General features: G+C 41.5%; 1 protein-coding gene across 3 annotated transcripts in view; it reads left to right on the top strand.

Annotated features, from left to right (window-relative positions):
• The first annotated feature begins 339 nt into the window (after window positions 1-339).
• SCAMP1 (secretory carrier membrane protein 1) overlaps window positions 340-20,957 on the top strand; it is a 152,030-nt gene continuing 131,412 nt past the window's right edge. For all 3 annotated transcript variants that reach the window (XM_040225909.1, XM_040225907.1, XM_040225908.1), the window contains exon 1: window positions 340-477. In XM_040225909.1, coding sequence (XP_040081843.1) covers window positions 421-477 — 57 coding nt within the window. In that variant the 5' untranslated portion in view covers window positions 340-420. The remainder of the gene's footprint in view (window positions 478-20,957) is intronic.

Below are 20,957 nucleotides of genomic sequence, written 5' to 3'. Positions count from 1 at the left end.
TTTTTCTTACCCGCTACGTGCGACCTCTCCCCTAAATTACGCTCGGCCTCGGGGCTGATTTTAAACCAGTAATACAACCATGTCCAGAGAGACGCCCGGCTCATTCAAACGCCAAGCCGCGGCCGGGCGCTTAGCCCCGTGCACCTCGGCTCGCGCCCCGCCCCCCAGCCCCTCGCTGCTACTAGATCGCCGCGAAAGCCCGGATCGCGGGACGCGGCCGGGAGGACCGGGGCCGCGAAGGCGGCGCGGCGCCGGCGGCCCGCCGCACCGGGCATGCTCAGTGGCGCGGCCTGCCGGGCGGCCTCGCGAACCGCCCCCGGATCTGCGCGGCGGCGGCGGCGACGTGAGCGCGCAGGGGGCGGCGGCCTCGCCCCATCTCTCTCTCGCCGCCTGGGTCGGGTGGGTGACGCCGAGCGCGAGATGTCGGACTTCGACAGTAACCCGTTTGCCGACCCGGACCTCAACAACCCTTTCAAGGTGAGCGTCGTCCCCAGCATCTCCCGCCGCCGTGACGCGTCGTTGTTTGTGTAAACCGACAAGTTTCCTTCGCGCCCACGGCGCCCGCTACTCAGCCCCTGAGCCCGAGGCGCGGGGCCGTTGCGGCCCCCGTGTCACTCGTGTGGGGGTCAGAGTGGCACCGCCTGGGCTCTCCGTGCGGCCGGACTCCCCCCGGGCCCCGACCGGAGAGGGTCGTGCCTGGCCCGGGAGTGGGGGCTCCCGAAGCTGCGGGGCTCCCGGCCCGCCTCCCGGGAGCGGGGCGGGCGAGCGCCCGGAGCAGGTGGACCTGTCACCTGCCAGGCCGGTGGGCTTGTCACCTGCCAGGCCGGCGCGGCCGGGCCGGGCCGAGGGCCAGCACGCCGCAGCAGAAGGGGGCTCGCCCTCGGGAGGGGTTGTCATGGGGACCCGAGGCGGCGGCCGCGGGGAGCTGCGCGGGGGTGATGGCAGTGCTGTGGAGGAGAGGTGAGGGCACCGAGTACAATGTAATTTTCAAAAAGGGTTTTGTTTTTATTTTCTAAACTTGTGTTGCGCACGGATACCACACGCGGCGCTGCCATTCCTCCTCCCCACCGTTTGCCTGAGGTTGGAGGTACTGATATCAAAGCCTAAGTTACATATAAATAAACACACCTGGAAAACAATAGTGCACGTGGACGACCGTCTTCCTTTCTAAGCGCTCTTAGTAAGGTAAACGGGATATTTTCCAAGCTCCTGGGCCGTCAGCTGTTCTCTGGGCTCTGTGAGGATAGCATTTCCACCGTGAGCTGCTTTCCTTCTTCCGAAGGGCTTGGCTTAGGAACGGGTAAAGGAAGGTGGCTAAGACGGTCATTATCTGCGCCTAAATTAATGCAGCGTCAAAGGAACTATCTTTCTAAAAAGTACCACTCCAGGTTTCTTAGTGATCGCATTTGTTTAGCACGTGTAATTTGTTTCTATTTCTTGCAGTTGGTTCTTTAATTTTCCTGCATGTGTATCAATACAGCAGTAAAAATTTGTGGTCATACAGGGATCACTTTTCTGGCTTGTTGAGTTTACACCTTTTCTTTTTACTCCTGGTTTTATTAAGAATTCTAGAAAAGGAGAAACACTCCTTCCCTGATGATCCCCTGATAATTTCATGGAGGATTATCTTAAGTAAATGATTCTGGTTGTCATCGACAGTTTCACTTACTCTGTAGAAATGTAGAATGGACTTAGTCAGCTATTCTTTGCCTCTAATATCACCTAAGAAAATTCTATACACCTGGCCTGAAACTTTCAGGTTTTAGAGATAATATGGTTGTACTTTGAGGAGAATTTTTTTTTTCCCCTAGAAATTAGTATTTAGTATTCCATCATTCCATGTCATGGAAAATGAGATTATTGTTTAATCATAGGCATTCTGAAGCGACATCTCATAACTTGCCAAATGGGTATTTTAGAATATTTTGAGGTATAACACAGAGAACCTGTCAGCTCTTCCTTATTCAGACAATTCATTGATGCTGTTTATTTAGCATCTGACCGTTTTATTTAGCATCTGACCGTTTTGCTATTTTCTATTATTCTGTTCCGTTTCCTGGCTTTTATTAGGTAGCTGATTCTCTTGTTAGGGCAAGACAATGTTGCCTTTTTAGCCCAGACTGCTTTTTTTTTATTAGTAATTTTTACTGGACTATAGTTGCTTTACAGTTAGTTTCTGCTCTACAGCAAAGTAAATCAGCTATATGCATACATATATTCTTTTTTGTATTTCCTTCCTATTTAGGTCACCACAGGGCAGTGAGTATAGACTACTTTTTCGTCACATTAATGTTTCCATGACACTTTCCTCTTCTGCAGTACTTAAGGTTGCTGTAGCAATTCTAAACCCAAAAGTAGCGTTAAATACTCATTCGTTGTGGCATAAAATTATAAACCATTCTTGTTCTTCATAAGTGGATGTGTTCAGAGGACAATGATTATTTAGGTTCATAAAATTCTTCAAAGGATAGATCAGTTCAGGCCTAAAGGGGACTTGGTAGTACACCTTTATCTATTTTTGTTGACTGTTTTGTCATTGTGTACCTGACCTTTTATCTTTCCATTTAAGCTGCCCTTTTTCTTTTCAAAGTAAAAGTTTACATTTATAGCATATTCTTTTTTTCTTGCTACTGTTGGTTTCCTTTCATGTAAATGCTGATTTTTGAAATAGCATTTGCCTCAGCTGGTAAAAAATATGCCTGCAATTTGGGAGACCTGGGTTCGATCCCTGGGTTGGGAAGATCCCCTGGAGAAGGGAAAGGCTACCCACTCCAGTATTCTGGCCTGGAGAATTCCATGGGCTGTATAGTCCATGGGGTCACAGAGAGTTGGACATGACTGAGTGACTTTCACTACTTCAATATAAAACATTCCCAGATTCGTCTTTGTGTTACCTTACCGTCAACTTTCCTTACAAACCTGTTCTTATTTTCAATATTTGAAATATTTTAGTATTCAAAAATAAAGTTCATATTTGAAAAATATATGTATTTCACGTTTGTCAGCCATCCTAATTTCTTCTTGATTTAAAACTACTTGATTTCCACTGCTAAATTGCTAACTTGCCCATTGTCTTACATCTAGGTGTGGGTAGTGCGGAATTGGCATTAGAATTTAGATCACCTGCTTCTTGCCCTGTTGCTGATGGCACTATATAATCTTGCTTGTTTGCAGTTCTGACATCAGAATTGTGTTGTGTTTGGTGCTGGAACTTGAGGGTCTCATATTGTATTTAAAAATTTTGGCTAGAGAGTTGAAAACAAAAACACTGTGTTTGATTCTGGCTTTGTCTCCGACAGGCCAGCTGCAAAACCTTGGAAAGTTGCTTAGCCCCTCTATACCTTAGTTTACTGTTAGGTAGAATATAGTAATAGTACCTTCTTCATAGGATTGTTAATAGGATTAGGTGAACATACATTTAGTGTGTTATAACTACTCAAAGCAAGGTGGCTTTAATTAGATGATAATTAGTATTAATAGTAATTCAAGGGACTGTGTTTATAGTTAACCATTTTATTTTTGCTTATTAATTTTGTGAAATTCATATTCCCTTTGAGTCTCCTAGAATGCTGTTAGAAGCTGTTTGGTGGGTCATGACTGAGGAATCAAAGTCAAAAATAAGTTAAGTGATTTGCTTTACTTCGTTCTACTAGATCAGACGGAGGTTGTCTGAATTCTAGTGCTTTGTCACGACAATGCTTCCTCCCCAGTAAAAAAATCTCTGTTAAAATTGAGCAACTGTCCACTTTATTTTAACCTCAAAAATTAATTCTACTGTATTGAAATAATCTATTTAAAACGGCCTACAATTCAGTGTTCTTATTTGTCTTTTTAGTTTCAGTAATACCAGTGGTATCCTAAGAGTTTATTTGAAGTTGAAAATCGAAAACCAAGAGGCCCATAATTCACGAATGTTACCCGTTTTGTTTTCATTTAAAGTAAGTGGATAGCACTCTTATCCATTTAAAATGTTAAGACTGGATCGCCCTAGGAGAGGACCTTAAGGAATTTTTCTGCGGTAGTCTAACTTTGGAAACTTTATCTTTCAGCATTAATCAGGGACGTATTGGTAGTAATTTATGGTGTATGGTATTCCATGTTCATGTCAACTACATGAGTTCCCACTGTTTTCCTAAGGTCGGTATTTTTAAAAAGCTTCCATAGAGCTGCTGATTATATTTCATCAAATAAAGATGCATCATTATTTTATTTACCTCTTTCAGTTATCTATGGAGACAGCAATGGCAGCCCACTCCAGTACTCTTGCCTGGAAAATCCATGGATGAAGGAGCCTGGTAGGCTGCAGTTCATGGGGTCGCTAAGAGCCAGACATGACTGAGCAACTTCACTTTCATGCATTGGAGAAGGAAATGGCAACCCACTCCAGTGTTCTTGCCTGGAGAATCCTAGGGACGGGGGAGCCTGGTGGGCTGCAGTCTATGGGGTCACACAGGGTCAGACACGACTGAAGCAACTTAGCAGCAGCAGCAGTTATCTATTGCTGTGTAACAAATATTCAATACATGCAAAATCCTTGAATTTGGAGGCCAACTGCATAACACTAGCTTATATAAGGGACTCGACATCTGTGGATTTTAGTATCCAAAGGGGCTCCTGAAACCAATCCCTGCTTATATACTAAGGGATGATTGCCTGTAATCCCAAAATGTAGTGGCTTAAAACAACATTTATTTGTTCAGTATTTTGTTATTTGAGTTAGATTTAGCTGGGCAGTTTGTTTTTAAATGTTATTGTCTAGAGTCACTCATGTGTCTTCAGTCATCTGGCAGCTTGGCTAGGGTTGGGTAGTATAAGATGTCTCGGTGGTTACCTGGCGCTATCAGTGGGCGCAAAATAGGTTCTCTTTCATGTGGCCTCTCCTAGGAGTAGTCTGGGCTCTTTTCGTGGTAGCAGCAGTGTTTCAAGAGGAAAAGAGTGAAAGCCACAAGGCTTCTTGAGTCATTTCACTTCTGCTAGAACTCTGTTAGTCAAAACAAGCCACAAAACAGTCCAGATTAAAAAAAGGAGTTGGGAGAATGAGACTTCACTTCTTGATGAAAGGAACTGTGTCCCTCTTGATACAGACCTGGGAACTGAAAAGATAAACCCAGTGTAAACTGGTGAGACACATACAGAATAACATCAGTAGAACTCCCACCATGTGGAGGAGGAGTGGGAGGCACATCGCAGGCTCTGGTAAGATGTGTGTGCGTGCTCAGTCGTGTCTGACTCTTTGTGACCCCATGGACTGTAGCCTACCAGGCTCCTCTGTCCATGGGATGTCCCAGGCAAGAGTACTGGAGTGGGTTGCCATTGCCTTCTCCAGGGGATCTTCCCTATCAGGGATCGAACCTGCGCCTCCTGCATTAGCAGGCAGATTTTTTACCACTGAGCCATCTTCAAAGCCCACTGGTGTGAATAGCAAGTATGAAATTGAGCTAGGCTCATTGGTTGGGGTCCCCTGCTTTGGGGGCAATGCATGTTCTTTGATTAGGGCCCATTTCTATTACCTTGGAAATATTTCCTAATCTTTTATCTTCTTCTGCTTTTGGCTTTACCCTTTAAGAAGCCCTTCTTTTCTGTGAATTATCCATTTGTGACTGAGTAGTATTTTTCAATCTGCTTCCTTCTCAATGACAATTAGGAGTCCAAAAAAACTCTCTTCAATTTGAAATTGTTTCTTTTAGTCCAGGCTGGTACAACTCTCTCGACAGTTTTGTTCATCTTGTTGTTCATTTGCTCAGTTGTGTCCAGCTCTGCGACTGCAACCCCATGGACTGCAACATGCCAGGCCTCAGTGTCCTTCACCGTCTCCTGGAGCCTGGTCAAACTCACGCCCATTGAGTCGGTGATGCCATTCAACCATCTTATCCTCTGTCGTCCCCTTCTTCTCCTGCCTTCAATCTTTCCCAGCATCAGGGTCTTTTCTAATGAGTTGGCCCTTTGCATCAGGTGGCCAAAAGTATTGGAACTTCAGCTTCTTCATCAGTCCTTCTGATGAATATTCAGGATTGATTTCCTTTAGAATGGACTGGTTTGATCTCCTTGTAGTTCAAGGGACCTTCAAGAGTGTTCACTAGCACCACAGTTAAAAAGCAGCCATTCTTCAGTGCTCAGCCTCCTTTATGGTCCAACTCCCACATCCATACATGACTACTGAAAAAATCATAACTTTGACTATATGGACCTTTGTCGGCAAAGTAATGTCTCTGCTTTTTAATATGCTGTCTAGGTTGGTCATAGCTTTTCTTCAAGGAGCAAGCGTGTTTTAATTTAATGGCTGCAGTCACTATCTGAAGTGATTTTGGGGCCCAAGAGAAAAAAGTCTGTCACTGTTTCCATTATTTCCCCATCTATTTGCCATGAAGTGATGGGACCGGATGCCATGATCTTATTTTTTTGAATGTTGATTTTTAAGTCAGCTTTTTCACTCTCCTCTTTCACTTTCATCAAGAGGCTCTTTAGTTCCTCTTCACTTTCTGCCTTAAGGGTGGTGTCATCTGCATATCTGAGGTTATTGAGATTTCTCCCAGCAATCTTGATTCCAGCTTGTGCTTCCCCCAGCCCAGCGTTTCTCATGATGTACTCTGCATAGAAGTTAAATAAGCAGGGTGACAGTATACAGCCTGACATACTCCTTTCCCAATTTGAAACCAGTTCATTGTTCCATATCCGAGTTTAACTGTTGCTTCTTGACCTGCGTACAGATTTCTCAAGAGGCAGGTAAGGTGGTCTGGTATTCCTATCTCTTGAAGAATTTTCCACAGTTTGTTGTGGTCCACACAAGTCTAAGTCAAATGAAGCAGAATTACAAGTTTTTCTGGAATTCTCTTGCCTTTTTGACGATCCATTGGATGCTGGCAATTTGATCTCTGTTTCCTCTGCCTTTTCTAAATCCAGCTTGAACATTTGGAAGTTCTTGGTTCATGTACTGTTGAAGTCTGGCTTGGAGAATTTTGAGCATTACTTTGCTAGTGTGTGAAATGAGCGTAATTGTGTGGAAGTTTGAACATTCTTTGACACTACCTTTCTTTGGGATTGGATTGACCTTTTTCAGTCCTGTGGCTACTGTTGAGTTTTCCAAATTTGCTGGCATATTGAGTGCAGCACTTTCACAGCATTATCTTTGAGGATTTGAAATAGCTCAGTTGGAATTCTATCACCTCCACTAGCTTTGTTGGTAGTAATGCTTCCTAAGAAGTGAAGTGAAGTCGCTCAGTCGTGTCCGACTCTTTTCGACTCCATGGGCTGTAGACTACCAGGCTCCTCTGTCCATGGGATTTTCCAGGCAATAGTCCTGGAGTGGATTGCCATTTCCTTCTCCAGGGGATCTTCCTAACCCAGGGATCGAACCAGGGTCTCCCACATTGTAGACAGATGCTTTACCGTCTGAGCCACCAGGGAAGTGCTTCCTAAGACCCCCTTAACTTCACACTCCAGGATGTCTGGCTCCAGGTGAGTGATCACACCATCGTGGTTATTTGGATCATGAAGATCTTTTTTATATAGTTCTTCTGTGTATTCTTGTCACCTCTTCTTAATATCTTCTGCTTTTGTTAGGTCCCTACTGTTTCTGTCCTTTATTGTGCACATATTTACATAAAATGTTCCCTTGGTATCTCTTATTTTCTTAAAGAGATCGCTTGTCTTTCCCATTCTATTGTTTTCCTATATTTCTTTTCATTGTTGACCTAGGAAGTCTTTCTTATCTCTCCTTGCTAGTCTTTGGAACTCTGCATTCAGATAGGTATATCTTTCCTTTTCTCCTTTGCCTCTAACTTCTCGTCTTTTCTCAACCATTTGTAAGTCCTCCTCAGACAACCAGTTTGCCTTTTTCATTGGTTTTTCTTGGGAATGGTTTTGATTACTGTCTGCTATACAGTTTTACCAACCTCTGGCCATAGTTCTTCAGGCACTCTATCAGATCTAATCTCTTGTTCATTTTATGCAGATTCAAACTATCCTGTAAAACACATCCATAATTCTTTTTGAGACAGTCTTCTTTATTTAGGGTAGAGGGTCACCGTGCTATGGATCAATACTCTAAAGATGTGTGGAAACCTTTTGTCTAGATGAGTGTCTCCTACGGCCAGTGAAAGCTTTCAGGCTGCTAGGGTGGGTGGGGTATCTCTCACAATAACTAAATGACGAAACTAGTGTTTTGTAATATTTTGGTCCTTGCTTTTAACAATAGTTGTAACAGAAAATATGATTGTGAGAATTTTTAAATATAAACTGTTCTTTTGCTGATGTTGCCTCCCACCAAAAGGTCTTTTGGAGTGTATTTAATGTTTTAGTAGTGTTGAATGAAGATCCAGGAAATTTACTGAGTATTTTCTTAATATGAATCACCGTGTTAAGTGGTTCTTGAAAAATATGTATTTGCCAGAGTCCAGCTCCAGCAGCCAGGGATTCAACCTGAAGGGAGGAACCGTGTCAGCAAGTAACGAGACAGCCTCTCAGTTTTCTTGGACTGCCTATTTATTTCAAGTTTAAGATTCTCTTTTATACTTTTACAAAAGCATTAGGTCAGAGGGCTTCCTTGGTGGCTCAGACGGTAAAGCGTCTGTCTGCAGTGCGGGAGACCCGGGTTCGATTCCTGGGTCGGGAAGATCCCCTGGAGAAGGAAATGGCAATCCACTCCAGCACTCTTGCCTGGAAAATCCCATGGATGGAGGAGCCTCTGCAGTCCATGGGATCGCAAAGAGTTGGACACGACTGAGCAACTTCACTTTGACATTTTCAGTTCCCCCTCACCCAGATTTATTATCTCCATAAATCATTGTTGCTCTTCAAACAGAGTTCCTGCTTCAGTGAATCTCTGGGAATCAGCTTTACCATCTACTATTTACTTCCTATGTGTCCTATAGTTAACTTGTGATTACATTGTAACTCATGCTACATTCCTCAGTTTATTTCTTATCTTTCTAACTCCTGTTTGCCCCTAACATCCTGAGCTCACTCTCTCTTTAAAAAGGATTCTAGCTATAGTATCTCTAAAATTCCTAACCTCTATAAGCTATAGTAAAATATGCTAACATTGCAACATTCCTTAAATCTTCAACTTCTAACTATTTTAATTATTTCTAAGCCTTAAATTGAGTAAACTCCTTTGCCATAAACATTTTCCTCACAAATAGGCTTCAGATAGCAATCCCTCCGGTGGCCTCAAGCTGCGGCCTATGTGCTCATCCTGGAACCCTCTTTTGTAAAAGTCCTTGAACAAATGTCAATGACTAACTTTATGAATTATTTTCTGAGCACAGCTGCAGAAGGCTTTGTGCCTTCTCATGCTCCTCTCAAGAAAAATAAGCACCTTAATATTCCTTTTCAGTCAATTCAGCTGAGGAGAGGAAAAAACAAGTCAGAATCACAAGGACTAACTCCTTGTGGAATCACGACTCCTTCATCCTGGGTCCGTGCCTGCGAGACAAAGAGAGGGGGTTGGGGCCGTGCCTCCATTTTGTCAGTAGTGCCTAATGTGGCTCCCGACATATATTGGATTAATGTAGTTAGTTACCGGTTCTTAAAAGTGAGTCTACAATGTTCTGTTTTTGTCCATCCAATGAGTATTGCTTTCAGTTTCAAGTATATATTTAAAGAGTGGTTTGAGCAAGATAGGTTGTGCCTAGGAGGAAGTCAGAATGATCATGCGTCTGGAATCAAGTCCTCGGAAGGATAATGTAAGTTTATTCAATGGGGTTAGTCTACAGAAGGCTAAAGGGAAATTTGAGATATATAGACACTTGAAGGATTCTTAGTTGGTTGAGTGAATAAATTTGTTCTTGCTTCAGAAAAAAGGCCAAATGGCAGAGTTTATGTGAAAATAGATTTAGTCCTAACCTAAAGAATGCTCAAACTACCAAACAGTTGCACTCATCTCACACGCTAGTAAAGTAATGCTCAAAATTCTCCAAGCCAGGCTTCAGCAATATGTGAACTGTGAACTTCTGATGTTCAAGCTGGATTTAGAAAAGGCAGAGGAACCAGAGATCAAATTGCCAACATCCGCTGGATCATGGAAAAAGCAAGAGAGTTCCAGAAAAACATCTATTTCTGCTTTATTGACTATGCCAAAGCCTTTGACTGTGTGGATCACAATAAATTGTGGAAAATTCTGAAAGAGATGGGAATACCAGACCACCTGACCTGCCTCTTGAAAAATCTGTATGCAGGTCAGGAAGCAACAGTTAGAACTGGACATGGAACAACAGACTGGTTCCAAACAGGAAAAGGAGTACGTCAAGGCTGTATATTGTCACCCTGCTTATTTAACTTCTATGCAGAGTACATCATGAGAAACGCTGGACTGGAAGAAACACAAGCTGGAATCAAGATTGCCTGGAGAAATATCAATAACCTCAGATATGCAGATGACACCACCCTTATGGCAGAAAGTGAAGAGGAACTAAAAAGCCTCTTGATGAAAGTGAAAGAGGGGAGCGAAAAAGTTGGCTTAAAGCTCAACATTCAGAAAACGAAGATCATGGCATCTGGTCCCATCACTTCATGGGAAATAGATGGGGAAACAGTGTCAGACTTTATTTTTTGGGCTCCAAAATCACTGCAGATGGTGATTGCAGCCATGAAATTAAAAGACGCTTACTCCTTGGAAGAAAAGTTATGACCAACCTAGATAGCATATTCAAAAGCAGAGACATTACTTTGCCGACTAAGGTCCGTCTAGTCAAGGCTGTGGTTTTTCCAGTGGTCATGTATGGCTGTGAGAGTTGGACTGTGAAGAAGGCTGAGCACCGAAGAATTGATGCTTTTGAACTGTGGTGTTGGAGAAGACTCTTGAGAGACCCTTGGACTGCAAGGAGATCCAACCAGTCCATTCTGAAGGAGATCAGCCCTGGGATTTCTTTGGAAGAAATGATGCTAAAGCTGAAACTCCAGTACTTTGGCCACCTCATGCGAAGAGTTGACTCATTGGAAAAGACTCTGATGCTGGGAGGGTCTGGGGGCAGGAGGAGAAGGGGCCAACAGAGGATGAGATGGCTGGATGGCATCATGGACTCGATGGACGTGAGTCTGAGTGAACTCCGGGAGTTGGTGATGGACAGGGAGGCCTGGCGTGCTGTGATTCATGGGGTCGCAAAGAGTCGGACACGACTGAGCGACTGAGCTGAAAGATGTAAAAAAAAAAATCTATTAGAATAGTCTGACGATGCTTTTTAGGTATGGAGTTCCTGAGCACTTGAAGGAATTCTTGCAGAATTTGAATGACTTATCACAGGTGCTAAGGCAGAGATTTTCGTGTTTCAAGTTTTTTTTCTCCCCCTCATTTTAAAAGTCTCTGTTACATTTTTATGCACTTATGGACCATTTGTGAATGCATAAATTTTCATGTTTTAATATATCGGATATCGGACTTGAGTCTGGTCATCTCAGAGAAGAGGGTTTATGTTCTAGGATGCTGTTATGCTCTGTGTCCCAGCATCTACCGAGGGAGCAGCCTGAAGTGACTGCTTCCCCCCAGGCAGTCATCTCCTTTATTGCGTGATGCTTGCCATGCTGGCTGTAGCTGACTGATCTTATCAAAGGCTCAGCAGAAGCAGGTTTTTGGGCTGATCAGGAACAGATAAGAGCTCTTGGTCCAAAGATTTTGCCCCAGCAAGAACAGTGATAGTTAACTGAGCTTTTTCTCTTAAGAACATGAACTGAGAGCACAGAGGAAAAGTTACAGCAATAAAGTAGTGCGGATAACTATGGAAATACATGAGAAGAGAGCCAAATTATCTTAATCATGAAGCATCGGAGTAGGATTCATATGACCAGGGCTTCTGAGGTAATTTTCTAGAACCCTCGTCCTTATTAGAGCTGCTCTTGAACTATAAGAGATACTGCCATGTTTTGAAGAATTCCAGCCTTTGTGAAACATGGAATCTTTCTTTGTATGCAGAGTCCGTTTCTTTCAAGCAGAATTGCTTACAGGTAAATGCAAAGTAACATCTTCACCAAAATCATGATTGAATTAAGCCTGTATCTAGACTGAATACAGATATAAATGATAGAATATAGGTTGTCATGATACAGTTAAAGTTGTACTCAGTTTTTGATGGTAATGAAAATTCAGACACAATGAGGTGTTTTTAAATCACAAGAAGGAAATTTCCCAATATTTCATAGGTGTGGAACATAAAAGACAATGTGGAGGTTGGCTGGATTTGACTTTGTACCAAATCCCCTTCCCTGTGCAGGAAATGCCACAAGAAGTCCTCGTAAACATGTGTGCAGAGAGCAATCCAGTAATCTTTCTGGTGTTTGGCTTTGGGTGCTTGTAAGAATTAGTAATGCCAGTTCATCAGCTGATGGATATTTGAGTTGTTTCTACCTTTTGAGTCTTATGAATAATGCTGCTGTAAACATCCATGTACAAGTTTTTGTTTGAACATTTGTATTAATTTTCTTGGGTGTATACCTAGGAGTAGAATCTCTGGGGCTTGTGGTAAATATATTGAATCCTTTGAGGAATAGCCAGACAGTTTTTCAAAATGGCTGCACCATTTTTTATATATTCCTGCCTGCAGTGTATGAGGATTCCACTTTCCCTGCATCCTAATCAACGCTGGTTACCTGTTAATAGTTCTAGCCATCCTAGTGAATGTGAAGAATCTCATTTTGGTTTTGACTTGCATATTGTCAGATGATGTTGAATTTATTTTTATGTGCTTATTGGCCATTTGTATATTATCTTTGGAGAAATGTCTGTTCATATCCTTTGCCTATTTCAAAATTTGGTTGTCTTTCATTGAATTGTAAGAGACTTTTAAAAAATATATTCTGGATTTAAGTTCTTTATGCAAATAAATGATTTACAAGTGTTTTCTCCCATTTTGTTGGTTACTTTTTTGTTAATGTTCTTTGAAGTGCAAAAGTTCTAAATTCTGATTAAGTCCAAATTATCTATATTTATTTTAAAATTATTTTTAAAATATAAATTTATTTTAATTGGAGGTTAATTACAATATTGTATTGGTTTTGCCATACATCAACATGAATCCGCCACAGGTATACATGTGTTCCCCATCCTGAACCCCCCTCCCTCCTCCCTCCCCGTACCATCCCTCTGGGTCGTCTCAGTGCACCAGCCCCAAGCATCCAGTATCATGCATCAAACCTGGACTGGCGATTCGTTTCATATATGATATTATACATGTTTCAATGCCATTATCCCAAATCATCCCACCCTCTCCCTCTCCCACAGAGTCCAAAAGACTGTTCTATACCTCTGTGTCTCTTTTGCTGTCTCACATACAGGGTTATCGTTACCATCTTTCTAAATTACACATATAAGTGTTGGTATACTGTATTGTTGTTTTTCTTTCTGGCTTACTTCACTCTGTATAATCAGCTCCAGTTTCATCCACCTCATTAGAACTGATTCAAATGGATTCTTTTTAATGGCTAATACTTCATTGTGTATATGTATCACAGCTTTCTTATCCATTCATCTGCTGATGGACATCTAGGTTGCTTCCATGTCCTGGCTATTATAAACAGTGCTGCGATGAACATTGGGGTACACGTGTCTCTTTCAATTCTGGATGCCTCGGTATGTATACCCAGCAGTGGGATTGCTGGGTCATAAGGCAGTTCTATTTCCAGTTTTTTAAGGAATCTCCACACTGTTCTCCATAGTGGCTGTTCTAGTTTGCATTCCCACCAACAATGTAAGAGGGTTCCCTTTTCTCCACACCCTCTCCAGCATTTATTGCTTGTAGACTTTTGGATCACAGCCATTCAGACTGGCATGAAATGGTACCTCATTGTGGTTCTGATTTGCATTTCTCTGATAATGAGTGATGTTGAGCATCTTTTCATGTGTTTGTTAGCCATCTGTATGTCTTTGGAGAAACGTCTATTTAGTTCTTTAGCCCATTGTTTGATTGGGTCATTTATTTTTCTGGAATTGAGCTGCAGGAGTTGCTTGTATATTTTTGAGATTAGTTGTTTGTCAGTTGCTTCATTTGCTATTATTTTCTCCCATTCCAAAGGCTGTCTTTTCACCTTGCTTATAGTTTCCTTTGTTGTGCAGAAGCTTTTAAGTTTAATTAGGTCCCATTTGTTTATTTTTGCTTTTTTCCCCAATATTCTGGGAGGTGGGTCATGGAGGATCCTGCTGTGATGTATGTTGGAGAGTGTTTTGCCTATGTTCTCCTCTAGGAGTTTTATAGTTTCTGGTCTTACGTTTAGATCTTTAATGCATTTTGAGTTTATTTTTGTGTATGGTGTTAGAAAATGTTCTAGTTTCATTCTTTTACAAGTGGTTGACCAGTTTTCCCAGCACCACTTGTTAAAGACATCATCTTTAATCCGTTGTATATTCTTGCTTCTTTTGTCAAAGATAAGGTGTCCATAGGTGTGGGGATTTATCTGTGAGCTTTCTATTCTGTTCCGTTGTTCTGTATTTCTGTCTTTGTGCCACTACCATACTGTCTTGATGACTGTGGCTTTGTAGTAGAGCCTGAAGTCAGGCAGGTTAATTCCTCCAGTTCCATTCTTCTTTCTCAAGATTGCTTTGGCTATTTGAGGTTTTTTGTATTTCCATACAAATTGTGAAATTATTTGTTCTAGCTCTGTGAAAAATACCATTGGCAGCTTGATAGGGATTGCACTGAATCTATAAATTGCTTTGGGTAGTATACTCATTTTCACTATATTGATTCTTCCAATCCATGAACATGGTATATTTCTCCATCTATTAGTGTCCTTTGATTTCTTTCACCAGTGTTTTATAGTTTTCTATATATAGGTCTTTTGTTTCTTTAGGTAGATATATTCCTAAGTATTTTATTATTTTCATTGCAGTGGTGAATGGAATTGTTTCCTTAATTTCTTTTTCTACTTTCTCATTATTAGTGTACAGGAATGCAAGGGATTTCTGTGTGTTGATTTTATATCCTGCAACTTTACTATATTCATTGATTAACTCTAATAATTTTCTGGTGGAATCTTTAGGGTTTTCTATGTAGAGGATCATGTCATCTGCAAACAGTGAGAGTTTTACTTCTTCTTTTCCAGTTTGGATTCCTTTTATTTCTTTTTCTGCTCTGATTGCTGTGGCCAAAACTTCCAAAACTATGTTGAATGGTAGTGGTGAAAGTGGGCACCCTTGTCTTGTTCCTGACTTTAGGGGAAATGCTTTCAATTTCTCACCATTGAAGATAATGTTTGCTGTGTGTTTGTCATATATAGCTTTTATTATGTTGAGGTATGGTCCTTCTATTCCTGCTCTCTGGAGAGTTTTTATCATAAATGGATGTTGAATTTTGTCAAAGGCTTTCTCTTCATCTATTGAGATAATCATGTGGCTTTTATTTTTCAATTTGTTAATGTGGTGAATTACATTGATTGATTTGTGGATATTTAAGAATCCTTGCATCCCTGGGATAAAACCCACTTGGTCATGGTATATGATCTTTTTAATGTGTTGTTGGATTCTGATTGCTAGAATTTTGTTAAGTATTTTTGCATCTATGTTCATCAGTGATATTGGCCTGTAGTTGTTTTTTTTTTGTGGCATCTTTGTCAGGTTTTGGTATTAGGGTGATGGTGGCCTCATAGAATGAGTTTGGAAGTTTACCTTCCTCTGCAATTTTCTGAAAGAGTTTGAGTAGGATAGGTGTTAGCTCTTCTCAAAATTTTTGGTAGAATTCAGCTGTGAAGCTGTCTGGACCTGAGCTTTTGTTTGCTGGAAGATTTCTGATTACAGTTTTAATTTCTGTGCTTGTGATGGGTCTGTTAAGATTTTCTATTTCTTCCTGGTTCAGTTTTGGAAAATTGTACTTTTCTAAGAATTTGTTCCTTTCTTCCAGGTTGTCCATTTTATTGGCATATAATTGCTGATAGTAGTCTCTTATGATCCTTTGTATTTCTGTGTTGTGTGTTGTGATCTCTCCATTTTCATTTCTAATTTTATTGATTTGATTTTTCTCCCTTTGTTTCTTGATGAGTCTGGCTAATGGTTTATCAATTTTATTTATCCTTTTAAAGAACCAGCTTTTGGCTTTGTTGATTTTTGCTATGGTCTCTTTTGTTTCTTTTGCATTTATTTCTGCCCTAATTTTTAAGATTTCTTTCCTTCTACTAACTCTGGGGTTCTCCATTTGTTCCTTTTGTAGTTGCTTTAGGTGTAGAGTTAGGTTATTTATTTGACCTTTCTCTTGTTTCTTGAGGTATGCCTGTATTGCTATGAACTTTCCCCTTAGCACTGCTTTTACAGTGTCCCACAGGTTTTGGGTTGTTGTGTTTTCATTTTCATTCATTTCTTTGCATATTTTGATTTCTTTTTTGATTTCTTCTGTGATTTGTTGGTTATTCAGCAGTGTGTTGGTCAGCCTCCATATGTTGGAATTTTTAATAGTTTTTCTCCTGTAATTGAGATCTAATCTTACTGCATTGTGGTCAGAAAAGATGCTTGGAATTATTTCATTTTTTTTGAATTTACCAAGGCTAGATTTATGGCCCAGGATGTGATCTATCCTGGAGAAGGTTCCATGTGTGCTTGAGAAAAAAGTGAAATTCATTGTTTTGGGGTGAAATGTCCTATAGATATCAATTAGGTCTAACTGGTCTATTGTATCATTTAAAGTTTGTGTTTCCTCGTTAATTTCTGTTTAGTTGATCTATCCATAGGTGTGAGTGGGGTATTAAAGTCTCCCACTATTATTGTGTTATTGTTAATTTCCCTTTTCATACTTGTTAGCATTTGTCTTACATATTGTGGTGCTCCTATGTTGGGTGCATATATATTTATAATTGTTATATCTTCTTCTTGGATTAATCCTTTGATCATTATGTAGTGTCCTACTTTGTCTCTTTTCACAGCCTTTGTTTTAAAGTCTATTTTATCTGATATGAGTATTGCTACTCCTGCTTTCTTTTGGTCTCTATTTGCGTGGAAAATCTTTTTCCAGCTCTTCACTTTCAGTCTGTATGTTTCCCCTGTTTTGAGGTGGGTCTCTTGTAGACAACATATGTAAGGGTCTTGTTTTTGTATCCATTCAGCCAGTCTTTGTCTTTTGGTTGGGGCATTCAGCCCATTTACATTTAAGGTAATTATTGATAAGTATGATCCTGTTGCCATTTACTTTACTGTTTTGGGTTCGGGTTTATAGGCCCTTTTTGTGTTTCCTGTCTAGAGAATATCCTTTAGCAATTGTTGGAGAGCTGGTTTGGTGGTGCTGAATTCTCTCAGCTTTTGCTTGTCTGTAAAGCTTTTGATTTCTCCTTCATATTTGAATGAGATCCTTGCTGGGTACAGTAATCTGGGCTGTAGGTTATTTTCTTTCATCACTTTAAGTATGTCTTGCCATTTCCTCCTGGCTTGAAGAGTTTCTATTGAACGATCTGCAGTTATCCTTATGGGAATCCCCGTGTCTGTTATTTGTTGTTTTTCCCTTGCTGCTTTTAATATTTGCTCTTTGTTAATTTGATTAATATGTGTCTTGGGGTGTTACGCCTTGGGTTTATCCTGTTTGGGACTCTCTGAGTTTCTTGGACTTGGGTGATTATTTCCTTCCCCATTTTAGGGAAGTTTTCAACTATTATCTCCTCAAGTATTTTCTCACGGTCTTTCTTTTTGTCTTCTTCTTCTGGGACTCCTATGATTCGAATGTTGGGGCGTTTAACACTGTCCTGGAGGTCTCTGAGATTGTCCTCATTTCTTTTAATTCGTTTTTTTTTTCCTCTCTGATTCATTTATTTCTACCATTCTGTCTTCTAATTTACTAATCCTATCTTCTGCCTCTGTTATTCTACTATTTGTTGCCTCCAGAGTGTTTTTGATCTCACTTATTGCATTATTCATTATATATTGACTCTTTTTTATTTCTTCTAGGTCCTTGTTAAACCTTTCTTACATCTTCTCAATCCTTGTCTCCAGGGTATTTATCTGTGATTCCATTTTGATTTCAAGATTTTGGATAATTTTCACTATCATTATTTGGCATTCTTTATCAGGTAGATTCCCTGTCTCTCCCTCTTTGGTTTGGTTTGGTGGACATTTATGGTAATTTATCCTGTTCCTTTACCTGCTGAGTATTCCTCTGTCTCTTCATCTTGTTTATATTGCTGAGTTTGGGGTGTTCTTTCTGTATTCTGGCAGTTTGTGGAGTTTTCTTTATTGTGGAGTTTCCTCGCCGTGGGTGGGGTTGTACAGGTAGCTTGTCAAAGTTTCTTGGTTAGGGAAGCTTGTGTTGGTGTTCTGTTGGGTGGAGCTGGATTTCTTCTCTCTGGAGTGCAATAAAGTGTCCAGTAATGAGTTATGAGATGTCAGTGGTTTTGGAGTAACTTTGGGCAGCCTGTATTTTGGAGCTCAGAGCTGTGTTCCTGTGTTGCTGGAGAATTTGTGTGGTATGTCTTGCTCTGGAACTTGTTGGCCCTTGGGTGGTGGTTGGTTTCAGTGTAGGTATGGAGGCGTTTGATGAGTCCTGTCAATTAATGTTCCTTGGAGTCAGGAGTTCTCTGGTGTTCTCAGTGTCTTAAGCCTCCTGCCTCTGGTTTTCAGTCTTATTTTTACAGTAGTCTCAAGACTTCTTCTGTACAGCACTGTTGATAAAACATCTAGGTTAAAGATGAAAAGTTTCTTCACAGTGAGGGACACACAGAGTTAGATGGAGAAGAGAAGAGGGAGGAGGGAGTTAGAGTTGACCCCAATGAGATGAGGTGGAATCAATAGAGGAGAAAGCAAGCTAGCCAGTAATCACTTCCTTATGTGCACTTCACAACTGGACCACTCAGAGATGTTCATGGCGTTATACAGAGAAGAGGGAGGAGGGCGACAGAGGTGTCCAGGAGGATAAAAGGGGGGAATCAAAAGGAGAGAGACAGATCCAGCCAGTAATCAGTTCCCTAAGTGTTCTCCACCGTCTGGAACACACAGAAATTCAGAGTTGGGTAGAGAAGAGAGGGGATAGGGAGGAGACACAGGCGATCTGGTGGAGAAAAAGGAGAGTCCAAAGGGGGAGAGAGCAGTCAAGCCAGTAATCTCACTCCCAAGTAAAAATGGGTACTGAAGATTGGGTTCTTAAAGGTACAAAATTGATAACAAATACCAAAAAGCAAAGGTTAAAATCTAGAGTAGAGTTTGGAATTTCAAAAATACAATATTAAAGAAAAGAAAAAAAAGAAAGAGAAGAAAAACCAAAGTCACAAAAATTATTAGATATATATATATGAAGTTTGCTTTTAAAAAATAGGGTCTTTTTTTTTTTTTTGCAAAGTAATAGTAGGTTATAAAAGTGAAAATTAAAGGTGTAATAGAGGACTTAAAAATTTTAAAAATTAAAAAGAATGATCATAAAAATAGTAAAAATATATCTAGGGCTTTCTCTGGTGGTGTTGTGGGTATTGTGGGGTCAGTTCATTTTCGGATAGTTCCTTGGTCCGGCTTCTATTTCTCAAGATCTATAGGCCCCTTCCGATGCAGTCGGTACTAACGACAGGGTTTTAATCTATTGCACCTGTCACTTCCAAGGCGGTTCCCTCTGTTTTAGCTTCTTCTGTTTGCTGGTCTCTTCAGTGTCTGATTTCCGCCCTGACTGACACAAAGGGGGCGGTGGTGGACACTTTTTTTAGGCTTCACGTGTTCAGTCGCGCTGTGGGGAGGGAGGGACGCTGCAAACAAATAACACTGGTGTGTGCTCGCTGCCTCAGCCACACTGAGTCTGCCCCCGCTCACAGCGCGTGTACCCTTCCTGCCCACACTGCTCAGGCTCTAGGTTGCTACGCAGGGAACCGTCTGAGGCCAGCCCTGGGCTGCATGCACCGCCCAGGTCTAAGCCACTCAGGTTCAGGCACTGGGGTAGTCCTCAGAGGCGCAGACTCGGTTGGGCCTGCATTTTGTGCCCTTCCCGGTCCGAGCAGCTCAGGTGATGAGGTGTTTGGCCAGCGCGGTTGCTGTGACTTATCGCGTCCCTCCTCCCTGCTGCATGGTTTTGTGAGTGTACAACCGGCACACCTTCTCAGGCAGATGTTGACTGTCCAGAACCCCAAGAAGTCTTAGTTAGCAAAGAAGCCTGCTTGCAGTTTGGTAGTTAATGTCTCTCTGGGGCTGCGATTGCCCCCTTCCGGTGCTGGCTGCTTGTCACTGGAGGGGGATGGTCTGCAGCCTGCTAGTTCTGTTCAGTGCTTTGTTCTGTGCGCGGGCCTGGCGGTGTCTTTGGGCTTTTCCTGTGGTAGCTATTTCACAGTGTGGTTTGCTAGCCCAAGTTAGTTTGCTCAGATTGCCCTCGGGACATTCAGGCCAGATCCTTACTCTAAGCAATGCAGCCCGAGCCTCCAGTGGCGGATGCAGGCGTCTGCGCTGCTTCTCCGCTGGGGGAGTTACCCGTTTGGCTCGTAATCTGTGGGTTTTAATTATTTATTTTTCCTCCCTGTTATGTTGCCCTCTGCGCTTCCAAGGCTCGCCACAGTCTCGGCAGTGAGAGTGTTTCCTGGTGTTTGGAAACTTCTCTCTTTTTAAGACTTCCTTCCTTGGATGGAGCTCCCTCCCTACCTCTTTTGTCTCTTTTTTTGTCTTTTATATTATTCCTACCTCCTTTCGAAGACAGTGGGTTGCTTTTCTGGGTCCCTGTGTCCTCTGCTGGCATTCAGAAGTTGTTTTGTGGAATTTACTCAGCGTTGAAATGTTCTTTTGATGAATTTGTGGGGGAGAAAGTGGTCTCCCGTCTTATTCCTCTGCCATCTTAGGACCGCCCCCCCAAATTATCTATATTTAGCTTCTTTGTTTTGATACTGTATCTAAGAGTCCTTTGTCAGACCTCAGGTCGTGAACATTTATCCCAGTTTTCTTCAAGAAGTTTAATAGTTTTAGCTCTTATGTTTAGCTTTATGATTGATTTTGTGTTAATTTTTGTGTTGGATGTGAAGTAAGGTCCAACTTCGTTGTTTTGAATGTGGATATCCAGTTGTTCCAACACCATTTGTTGAACAGACTGTTCTTTCCCCTT

The sequence above is a fragment of the Oryx dammah genome, unplaced genomic scaffold, assembly GCF_014754425.2.
Source record: "Oryx dammah isolate SB20612 unplaced genomic scaffold, SCBI_Odam_1.1 HiC_scaffold_26, whole genome shotgun sequence".
Taxonomy (NCBI): Eukaryota; Metazoa; Chordata; class Mammalia; order Artiodactyla; family Bovidae; genus Oryx; species Oryx dammah.
This window is presented reverse-complemented; position numbering and strand designations above follow the sequence as displayed.